This window comes from Labeo rohita, chromosome 3, assembly GCF_022985175.1.
Source record: "Labeo rohita strain BAU-BD-2019 chromosome 3, IGBB_LRoh.1.0, whole genome shotgun sequence".
Classification (NCBI taxonomy): Eukaryota; Metazoa; Chordata; class Actinopteri; order Cypriniformes; family Cyprinidae; genus Labeo; species Labeo rohita.
In genome coordinates, this window is record NC_066871.1 from 19,462,807 (window position 1) to 19,475,101 (window position 12,295).

Consider the following 12,295-nt stretch of genomic DNA (forward strand, 5'->3'; position numbering starts at 1 on the left):
AAAATACTCGCAAGACATGCACGTATGCACATAAACAGACAAATAATGTCTTCTTCCTTCTTCCTTCTCCTCCCTCCTCTTTATGATATTTTGAAGAGAGATTCATTGACAGATTTGGTGCCATTCCACAGCAAATTGAGTTTCTTAACCTTATCAGTTCTAGATTTGGTTTAGATACTGCAAAACAGAAAGCAAGCTTATTTTAGACCATAAAAGCAGTGTTTTTTCCTGAAATGACCATTAGTTGAGAATGTTATTGCAAATTTGGCTAATTTAATCTTTAATTTAAAAAAAGACAAAAATCTAACCTTATGAAATGAACGTTTTTCCCTAAAAACCTTGGCTGCAATTATTGGCACCCCTAGAAATGATTATGAGCAAAACATATGTGAAGTATACGCCCTTTCATATTTAAACTTTTTAGCATAACAGGATGACTAAGAGCATACAATTGTCCAGCCGTAACTTCATGTTTCACAGGACTATAAATATGAGGAACACACAGGCCAAAATTTCCTTAATCTTTGATCACAATGAGAAATACCATAGAATATAGTTCTGATGTGCAGTGAAACATTGCTGAACTTCACAAAATAGAAAGTGGCTGTAGGAAAATAGTGAAAGCACTGAAAATTCCCATGGTTACACTTTATTTTGATAGTCCACTTTAGACATTTTACTAACTATAAGTAACTTTGCAACTACATGTCAACTAATTCTCATTAATTTGCAACTACATGTCTACTAACTCTCAGAGCAGACTGTTAGGTTAGGTTTAGGGTTAGTAGAATAAGTTGACATATAATTGCAAAATTTACAAGAGTGTTAGAAAATATTAAGCAGACAGTCTACTAATACTCTAATGACTAGTTGACATGCAGTTGCAAAGTTACTTGCTGTTAGTAGAATGTCTAAAGTGGACTATCAAAATAAAGTTTTACCATTCCCATTTTTACCGTCGGAGCAGGTTATGAATCTGCTTGTGAAAGGACATGCAAGACATGTTTATTTTATAAAGTTTCTAGAACATTGACACATTAGACTGTTTCAGTATAGGCTGAGTAGTATGGAGGACTGTGATGTGACCATACTTCCTCTTTCTCCCAGACATGTCTTGGTCAGGATTTCTAAAGTGTCTGAAATATCTGAATTTCACCTATTGTTGCAACCACAACTGTTTCTGAGGAACTACATTGTTTGGTGGAAGAATAATGTTTTTATTTATATCATTTATATACTTTGTTTGCTCTGTTTTATTTTGTGAAACCTTGCTACGTATATGGAATAACCATTTTATAAAATCAATAAGCCCCCTGAAGACGTGGGTTACAGTGAATTTATAACAACGCCCTAACAACCTAACGTGCCTAACAACGACCCTTAGCTGTTATAAATTCACTGAAAACCATGGCTTCTTGGGGCTTATTGATTTAATATTATGTGTTTTTGCATTGCTTTATCCATTCTCTGTAGAGCATTATGTCTTGCACATTAGAGCTGGTTGATTAGGTGGTAATGACTGCACGCTAATGATCAAACTTCTTTTCAGTCATTACCTTTAGTAAAAATGAAAACAATAGGATAACAAAGTCAACTCATGGTTATTTTAGGCAATTTTGAAATCCTGGAAGGAATCAAAAGAATTAAAAATTACTGAATGAATTATCAGTTTTTTTGTTAATTAACAAATAATAATGTAAATATGTCAACAAACGAATGTACAAATGTACAAAGTCTTTATTCATGTTTAAATGTTGCAGTTGAGGTCAAAAGTTTACATCCCCACTTCAGAATTATTAAAAATGGTAATTATTTTACCAAAATAAGAGGAATCATACAAAATGCATGATATTGTTTATGTATTACTGACCTGAATAAGATATTTCACATAAAATATGTGTACATATAGTCCACAAGAGAAAATAATAGTTGAATTTATAAAATGACCTTGTTCAAAAGTTTACATCCTCATGATTCTTAATACAGTGTTGTTTTACTGAATGATCCACAGCTGTGTGTGTGTATTTTTTTTTGTTTGTTTGTTTTTTTGTGATAGTTATTCATGGGTCCCTTGTTTGACCGGAACAGGTGAACTGCCTGCTGCCTGAACAGCCAAAAAACGTGCTAGCAACATGCTAGTAACTTGTTAATGTTAGAGTCATACTAACATGTTAATTATCTATCTATCTGACAGACTGTATTCAAACGTTAACCTTTTAAAACTACTTTAAACTTCTAACTATTTCAGACTGAAAGCTATCCAAACTTAAAACTTTTTAAAACTTCTTAAACTTTTCAAACTTTTTCAAACTTTCTGGTACGGCTTTCTCAAGCCAACTTAAAGTTTGTCTTGACAAACTTTTTTATCTAGTTAACTATGAATTCATTTATTTACTGTTTAATATTTATTTATTAGTGTCATTTTATTTTACTTAATGCATTTAATTTGTTTCTTAATTTTATTATTAAATGGTACTCTAGTGCTCCATAAAGCCTTTATAAAATTTGTGTAAAGCAGGGCAGCACGTAAGAGTTACACAATCATTGTATGCTGTTATTTAACAGCCAGTCAATCTTATCTGAGTGTAATCTGATGATCCCGTATTTAAGGGAAACCTTGAGTTTCATATCTTTAAGGTTCAGTAATGTTGCACTGGCTCGTGCAAGTATGCAGTTTGGCTTTTTATTTAGAAACTTAATAATTAACCTTTCTATAATTTGTTTAATAATTACTATAAGAATGTCTTATGATTGCTATAGCAATATTTAACAAAACTCTGTATGGCACTTAGTCTCTTCACTGTGATGTTTTGAAGGTCTGAAAATGTGTCCAGTTATTTAGGGGTTTTCCCTGGAGCCTCTTCTCAGGGCTGGTAGGTAACTTGCAAATGAGGGGATTATTTATTTTTCGACAACTTCCTTGTGCGTATTCGTGACAGTGGAAGCAGAAATTGTAGTTTACGTGATATTATGGACATGCCCAGTGGCTAGCACACAAGTTCTTTTAAACAATGAAAAACATATAACAATTTAATTTAAGTCTTTGTAAGGAAAGGAAAAGGAAAGGAAGTGATGCGTGCAAGTATTCCTAAAAGGATACTTTACACCGAAATAAAAACACTTTGTTGCTTTAGTGTAGGGGAATGCAATCCGATCAGATTGAAAAATTATTAGTATTAATATTAGTAGGCTAATAAAGTCTTCTGCTGTCAAACACGTGGTAATATTCAAAGTGTGTCTTATATCATCATGTTTATCATCTATCATGGTGTTCTTTTACTCTGATTGGCAGAATAGTTTCAGAAAAGTGCATAAAACATTTAGGAGTATTTTTCTTTCTTTCTCAGATCTAGGATATTTCTCTTAATTTTCCCGAACAAGCAAATGGGTAACTATAGAAAGTAGCATTTTTGTGTTCTTCCATGATAAACCATGATCCCAGTGCATGACACGTTGCCAAACATATTTTTGATTTCACATAAGTGTGTTGTTATTAGTTATGCAACATTCAGCAGTGTTCTTCGAGAAGCCAAATAAATTAAAAACAAATAACAGGCATATTAATCTCCTTTCTCTGCTGTCTTTCTGTAGGTTCAGACGCAGGTGTCCGAGTCGCTTGCTGTTGCGCGAGCACTGGCTGATGATGTGGACTGTCATGTGTTCCCCTTCAGAGAATTTGGCAAAGGGCGCATCAAGAAAATGAAAATGAGCCCAGATTCATTTGTACAGATGGCCCTGCAGCTGGCATACTACAGGGTAATTCACATCTTCATCCTCTTGGCAAGGCGAAAGCATTGATAATAATAAATGTGCATGAGAAAAGTGTCACATATTGAAGGTCAACATTCCTAATAGGCCATTATTTGGCCCTGGGAAGGGACTTCCTCTAATTTGTCTTTCGTAATGTGTCCATACTCTCGTTTTGCTTGCAGTACAGCTCTAATAATACTATGTGATTCACAAAGGAAGTTTTCTAGACCACTATCTTTTTTTGTTTTTTGACCTTTAGGACAGAGGGACTTTTTGTCTGACATATGAAGCCTCCATGACTCGTTTGTTTCGTGAGGGTCGCACTGAGACCGTGCGATCCTGCTCCAATGAAAGCTGTGCCTTTGTCCTTGCACTGGAAGCAGGAGAGGTCAATTTTTTGCCAATTCTTCTTCTTAATTCTTAACCCCTGAAACTGTGTGGAGTACTTTTAATGATGGATGGATGCACCTTATTGGACTTTAAAATCTGAACGCCCATAAAAAAGCTTGACAAAGCCATTTTTTAATATAACTGTTTGTATTCATCTGAAAAAAGAAAGTCATATACACCTAGGGTGGCTTAAGGGCGAGTAAATCATGGGGTAATTTTCATTTTTCATTTAATTCCCTTTAAGAAACAAACAGCAAGCCATAGGCTGGAAAAATAATGCACACAAAGTTTACTTTGCACTTTTTTGTAAAGCTGTGCCTTCGTCCTTGCATTGGAAGCAGAAGAGATTAAGTCAATGCTTTGAATTTTTATGAGTTCTTCCTTCTACTTTTTCGGGGACTTTTTAAAGAAGGAACTGTTGAAACCCTATCAGCAAAGTACATTTCACATTGATTTTTATCAGAATTCCTCAGCTGACTGGAGCTAGCTGTAAATACAAAGATTCTTCTAATTCCGTCTGTTACTGATGGCACCGCACAGAGGAAGTCAGGAATGCTACCTAAAAATAAAATGAAAGAATCGTTTATCTGTTTATAGGTTCAAAATGTTTCATGTTTAAAGGGGTCATCGGATGCTAAGTTCACTTTTTCATGTCGTTTGAACATTAATGTGTGTTGGCAGTGTATGTACAAATCTATGAGGGGTTTTTAATTAATCTGTAAAAATAATATCCCCTTTTTCAAATCGAGCCATTCTCAGATGCCAGAGGCCACTCCCATGATAGTTGATTGACATGAGCTCTTACCTTAGACTAGCTGTCACAGTCTAGTAACTTTCCATGTTTTGATGCCAGAGCAGGGATGCAAGTTATACAAGAATATCTCAGATTGAGCGATTGAGGTGTTGTGTTGCTGGATGTAATAATGAACATAGTGGTCGTCATTTACTCCCGACATCTGAGCCACTGAAGATGCAGTAGATTACATTTGTGAAGGGAATGCGCCTCCCGATCTACGTATATCTGTCTATGTTTGCGCGAATCATTCGTGATCCAGCTTAACTTGCAGCAGAAGTGAGTATAAGGGTTTGTTTATGAATCTTTGCGATCACCTTTCCTTATAACATGGTAGTTAGGAAGTTTAGCAGCAAAATGCGGCTAAATGCGGCTAAATGCGGCTAAAGTAAACAAGATCTCTTCTCTCCACAGAGAGAAGAGAGGGGCGGGGTGAGCAGAGCTCATTTGCATTTAAAGGAACAACCCCTTAGAATGAGATGATTTTTGAAGAGCTCATTTTGACAAGGTAAAAAGGGTGTTGTTTTACAAAACCATTGAGAATTTTTAATCAAAGTATATTAGAGATTTTACATTAAGAATCATATCAACTTGTGGAAAATGGGCATCCGATGACCCCTTTAAAAATTTAGTTAAAGTGTTACTCCATCCCAAAATGAAAATTTTGTTATTAATCACTTACCCCCATGTTGTTCCAAACCCGTAAAAGCTTTGTCTGTCTTTGGAACACAATTTAAGATATTTTAGATGAAAAACAGGAGGTTTGTGACTGTCCATTGACTGCCAAGTAAGTAACAGTCATGGCCCAGAAAAGTATGAAATTCATCGTCAAAATAGTCCATCTGCCATCAGTGGTTCAATCTGAATTTTATGAAGCGATGAGAATACTTTTGTACTCTTAAAAAAAAAAAAGATTTTATTTAACAATTCGTCTCCTCCGCGTCAGCGTAACGTCATTTTGGAGAGTATCCGCTAGACACAAACTGCGTACGCCATTCTGTGTCAGCTGCACCACACGGATATGCTGTCTTTGTTCAAATCAAAGCGTAAATATTCGTAGAAAATGTATCCATGTTTTTTTTCTTTACGTACAAAAAGTATTCTTGTCATTTCATAAAATTCAGACTGAACCACTGATGGCAGATGGACTATTTTGACAATGTCTTTCGTACATTTCTGGGTCTTGACAGTGGTATTTACTTGGCAGTCAATGGGACAGTCACAAACCTCGTGTTTTTCATCCAGAATATCTTAAATTGTGTTCCAAAGACACACAAAGCTTTTACGGGTTTGGAACGACATGGGGGTAAGTGGTTAATGACAAAATTTTCATTTTGGGGTGGAGTAACCCTTTAACTAAATTTTTAAACATGAAACATTTTGAACCTATAAATAGACAAACGATTCTTTCATTTTATTTTTAGGTAGCATTCCTGACTTCCTCTGTGCGGTGCCATCAGTAACAGACGGAATTAGAAGAATCTTTGTATTTACAGCTAGCTCCAGTCAGCTGAGGCATTCTGATAAAAATCAATGTGAAATGTAGCAGTTTTCATCCAAAATATCTTAAACTGTGGTCCGAAGACGAACAAAGCTTTTACGGGTTATAACTTAATAATATAATAATATGAACTATAACTTAATTGGCTAATTGATAAAGAAAATCATGTGGCAAAATAATAAAGAAAAGCTATTTAGCTATTTGTAAATACTTTATTAAAATGCTATTTAAAGTTTGCATGCAAAAATGATTTATTCTTGTATTATTTATCATATAATTTTCTTTTAAAATATTTAATTATTTTAATAATTCAATAAACAGTCTATTTATATTAGGGCTGCACAATAAATCGGAATTAAATCGTAATCATGATTAATCAAAATAAATAAAGCACGGTTTTGTGATCAGTAGTTCTGTTCTGTTCTCGCGCGGAAACTCCAAATATGCCCAAAAAAGACACCCAGGAAATCACGATCGCTGCAGCTAAATAAACAGAAGATTGAACTGCTTTCATTGATTCAACACACGACTATGACAATGTATGGTTTGTCTGAGTTCTTCTTATTATAATTTTCCTTATTATACAGTATAACAGTATAATAATAATGCAATGCGTTTATCACTGCTTAGAATACTATAAATACTGTGCATGCCTTATTCTGTGTAAAAAGCCACATCATCTCACAAAAGGATTTATTTCAAACACTGGACTGATGTTATGAAGTGAGTTTGGAGTAAAAACGTTATTAAATGTGGTATTTTCAGATGTAGCTGCATTTCTACACAGAGCCGTACTTCACTAAAAGCTACGCAAAAAGGTGTCATTATCGTGAACGATTTCTGTCGATTTTATAATCGCGTGATTAAATCGTCTGCAATAATGAACGCTTTAGGCTCTGTGTACTAAATGCTGCTCCATCTGAAAGCACCTGCTGGAGATTTGCTACTGATTACACAACAGGCTTCACTGAAAAAATGCACGTGACAATCACCTTCAATTAATCGTGCAGCCCTAATTTATAAGCTTAATTTGAATACATTGATAGGCAAGGCAAGGCAAGTTTATTTATATAGCACATTTTATACACAAAGGTAATTCAAAGTGCTTTACATAAAATAAAGTAGAATAATCATAAAAACAATAATAAAAACAATAATTCACAAAAAAAGGGCAGTAGAATAATTATAAAAACAATAATCACAACAATAAAACAAACAAAAAAAATTTAAAAACTTTTAAAATGATTTAAAATTGATTTAAAATAAATTTAAGACAGTTAAAAATGGAAAAGGATTATACATAGTGCAATCAGTTTGGACTTAGCACAGTGTTCATTCAGTAAATGCACAGCTAAACAGATGAGTTTTGAGTCTAGATTTAAATGTAATTAATGGTTTTCTTGGGAAGGCCAGTGAGGAGACCATTACAGTAATCCACCCTGCTTGTGATAAAAAGCATGAACAAGTTTCTCCAAGTCTTGACTGGAAACAAAACATCTAATTCTTGCAATGTTTTTGAGATGATAGTATGCTGATTTAGTTACTGCTTAGACATGACTACTGAAACTAAGGTCTGACTCCAGAATCACACTAAGATTCCTGACTTGGTTTTTAGTTGTGCCACAGACCTCCATAATTAATCCTTTATGAGTGAGATCGATTTTTCAAAAATTGGTATATTTACTTAAAGGGATAGTTCACCCAGAAATGAAAATTACCCTATGATGTACTCACCCTCAAGCCATCCAAGTTGTATATGACTTTATTCTTTCAGACAGATACAATCAGAGTACTAGTACAAAAGGTCTTGACTCTTCCAAGCTTTATAATGACAGCAAATGGGTGTTGAGATTTTGAAGTCCAATAAAGTGCATCCATCCATCACAAAAGTGCCCCACACAGCTCGGGGGGATTAATAAAAGCCTTCTGAAGCAATTTCATGTGTTTGTGTAAGAAAAATCCATATTGAAAACTTTATAAACTGTAATCTCTAGCTTCGGCTTACTGTCGTATGTGCATAGCACATGACATAGGACATAGGTGTAGCATAAGAGTAACGTGAGAATATGCTAGTCTCGCGAGAACCAAGTTTTGTTTACAGCAAAGGAAAACTAGTCTCCTCTTGGCTTATATCAAAATCCTCCAACATTTTTCTTTACAAATTCCCATTTTGTACTTCCAATTTGTGAACGCTGTTTTATTATGCTCTCTCGCATTCACGCTCTTCGTGTTTACCTACGTCATCTGCTGAAACACTGCTCTCTGAACACGCAAACAACAGTTAGCGGAAGCTAGAGATTATGGTTTATAAAGATTTTTCTTACACAAATGCATTGATTCGCTTCAGAAGGCCTCTGTTAACCCCCTGGTTAATATGATGGATGGATGCACTTCATTGGACTTCAAAATCTCAATGCCCATTCACTGCCATTATAAAGCTGAAAGAGTTAGGACATTTTTTTATATAACTGTATTCATTTGAAAAAAAAAAAAAAAAAGTCATAAACACCTAGGATGGCTTGAGGGTGAGTAAATCATAGGGTAAGTTTTATTTTTAGGCCACTATCTCTTTAAGAAACAAGGCTGGAAATATAAGGCACACAAAGTTTACTTTGCACTATTATGTAACTTCTCGCAAGGCAGTTATTTTATTAAGCCTGACTTTTATTCATAGGACAGAGAACATTGCCAAAAGCTGTTACGAAAGGCTGCTGAGAAGCATCAGAACCTCTACCGCCTGGCCATGACAGGATCTGGCATTGACAGGCACCTCTTCTGCCTATATGTGGTCTCAAAATACCTGGGAGTAGAGTCTCCTTTCCTTAAAGAGGTTAGTGTTTGTTTGTATTGGGGAGACTGATTCATTTCTTGCATTCCTGGATGAGATCATCCAAAAACGTCTTATCTCCGACCACTCTAAAACCACCGATAAGTCATCAAACAGTCATAATAGCTTTAGGGAGTTAAATGATTCACTTTATAACTAAACTAGTGGATAAACATTGGTTTGTTAGCTTATAGTTTGTTTAAATATGTGATACAAAGGCCAGTCATCGCTAAATGGATGCGTGTGTGTGAAGCAGTTGGTTCATTTGTGTGTGTGGCTGTATGTGACTTCCAGGTCCTGTCAGAACCCTGGCGCCTCTCCACCTCTCAGACTCCTGTGCAGCAGACGGAGTTGTTTGATTTGGTCAACCATCCTGAATTTATCTCGCTGGGAGGAGGCTTTGGACCGGTGAGTAACTGATCAACATGCATAAACTGGTAGAAGAGCTCATGCATTCACTGTGCTCATGTTTTGTTCCTGTGTAAGGTGGCTGATGATGGCTATGGTGTATCTTACATTATAATGGGTGAAGAAATGATCAACTTCCATGTGTCTTGCAAGCACTCCTGCACAGAGACTGTAAGAGCAAAACAACCCCAAATCACTACAGTTACTTGGTTTATTATTCTTATATTTAACAGGCATTTGGTGTACTGTTTTGACAGATAAGTTACTTTATTTTATGATTATATACCATATTAAACTAAAGTGCAGTGTTCATTTTTCTTGTCTATAGAACTCTCATAAGTTTGGCTCTCAGATCAGTCAAGCCATGATGGATCTTATGACTCTGCTGAACCCAGACTTTAAGGAAACCACCAAAGCCAGCCCTGACAAACAGTCATAAATCCTGCTGCACATTTGTTTAAAGATGGGTTCATATTTATCTCATTATTTGTGTAAGCTTCTTATTTAATTCTCTTATGTTTGTTGGGTTTGAGTTTGTGATATACTGGATCTATCCCAATGTCAAAGGTAAAGGTTTTGCTAATTGCAGCTGCTGCAGTTTTACTGTGCACCTAAAACGGCTGTCCTGAGGAATTACGTCTGTCTGTCTGATTGACAGCTCTGTAAACAGCAAAAAGGTGTCAGGCCAGTCACCTATACTGTGTGTGTTTAAGTTTTCTGAAATCTGTGGTTGTGTCTTTACCAGGGTATGGTTATGAAGAGAGGATGTGTGGTTGAAACTACAGCATTAGTCTGGTGGAAACATTAACGACAGCTCTTTCCCCCATAAAACCTATATTGCGCCTATTAAAAACAGTTATGATGAGTGATTTTGTTTTATTGCGGTCACTACCAGAAAAGCAAAATGCAAAAATTGTACCGTTAGGATGAGGGAGATCTTTCTTATCTAAAAGGTGCATATTAGTACCTTGGAGTTGTAATATGTAGCCTTAAGGAAATACTATCAACCTTTTAGGGGTAAACGAATTAGAAAGTTGTTCCTTTAAGAGTACTGTTAACAAGCTGTTCTTTTCTAAGAAGTGTAGTTTTTAATGTGTGTTGAGTTTCGCCCTTTATTTTGTAAATGAATTTGAAAAAGATGAATTAAATAAAGAAGATTAATTTGCAGGCAAGGAGGATTCTTCCTTCATTATTTAAGATGGTTCAAGAAATGGATGATTAAAAGCTGTCAGTGAAATGACATTTAATTGACTGTTACCAAAGAGGTCTGCAATACTTGGAAAAAAGTTACCCTTTCGCATTTCTATTCATATCAGTGTACATTGCTTGGCTGACATGGGGTCCCTTGAAATTGCGTGGGGCTGAGTTAACCTGCCAAACCTTGAAAGAAAGAAGAAATCTGTGTGGTGATGTTATCTGTACAGGCATGAATCTATCAAGTTCACTGGTTCAGGATGGTCCATGAATCTCTTTTCAGATGTTAAATGGATAAACTTGCCTGATTACTTCTGTTAAAGCTGTGGTTATAAATAAGTATCAGTGGATCTGCTTGATTAACTGATGATGCAGCACAAGTCATGCATTAGATGTTCTTATGTTTTTTAATGCAATATAAATAAATTATGAGATTCTTCCATGTCTGATACTTAGAAACGATATTGAAACAATATTGACAATGTTCTTGTGTTGTTATATTCAGTTACACTAATATCATTTGCTTTTCAAAAGGTCTCATGTATGCAAACATCTCAGGAATGCATAAATACATGTTCAAAGCACAGTATGACTTTCTTTTACTTCTGTAAGTCATAATATGTTTTTACTTGCAGGTAAATAGGATAAAATAAAACTCTTTTTATTGCTTTGAAATATTAGATATTCCTGTGACATCCTTCCAAGTACTTTCTTTGTTACTTTTTAGTAACTGATTATGGATTACGTTATCAGATTCCAACAATTAAGTACTTGTAATTAGATTGAATTACATTTTAAAATACTTGTAATCAGACTACAGTTACTTTTTATGGATTACATGATCACATATTATTCACACAATAGCAATAATTATTCGACATTTATTGATTCTACCAAATTCCTCTTTTACCTTTTAAATTTTCCTTTCTAAAATAGCCTACCACTTATATACATTCAGAAAGTCTTCAAGTTTTGTGGACATTCACACAAAACCAGTCAATAGTTGCATGGTTTAGGAAGTGTTTCAGCATTGCGTCAGCTACTGATGAACTACTGATATTAGTCTAACTGAATATAACAACACAAGAACATCGTCAATATCGTTTCTCCTTTTATGAAAGTATCAGAAGTGGAAGAATCTCATTTGTATTTGAATGATCACTCTGTAGGTTAATTATGCGTTTTTGTCTTTAGAAGGGTTTTGTTTTTCAAACATTAAAATTCCTGAATTCATGAGAACTTTTTCTCATCTGATCCTCTTTAACCTATTTTAATAATTAAGTATCACATTTGCATGTGCACCTTTCTCTTTCTTTGGAAACCCTGAAGTAATGGAATATTTAATAGACTTCACGTTGTTAATAACAATGAATTGAATATATTTTCTTAATCTTTGTATTTTTATATGGTACAAGATATACTATATAAATCA

The 12,295-nt window shown here is 34.8% G+C and overlaps 1 protein-coding gene across 2 annotated transcripts in view; it reads left to right on the forward strand.

Moving 5' to 3' along the window:
• The window catches only part of cpt1a2b (carnitine palmitoyltransferase 1A2b), a 48,558-nt gene extending 36,456 nt beyond the window's left edge, over positions 1-12,102 (forward strand). For both annotated transcript variants that reach the window (XM_051099420.1, XM_051099429.1), the window contains 6 exons: positions 3,592-3,756; positions 4,010-4,138; positions 9,109-9,264; positions 9,556-9,669; positions 9,748-9,840; positions 9,998-12,102. In XM_051099420.1, the coding sequence (XP_050955377.1) occupies positions 3,592-3,756; positions 4,010-4,138; positions 9,109-9,264; positions 9,556-9,669; positions 9,748-9,840; positions 9,998-10,108 (768 nt within the window). In that variant the 3' untranslated portion in view covers positions 10,109-12,102. The remainder of the gene's footprint in view (positions 1-3,591; positions 3,757-4,009; positions 4,139-9,108; positions 9,265-9,555; positions 9,670-9,747; positions 9,841-9,997) is intronic.
• The last annotated feature ends 193 nt before the right edge of the window (positions 12,103-12,295 follow it).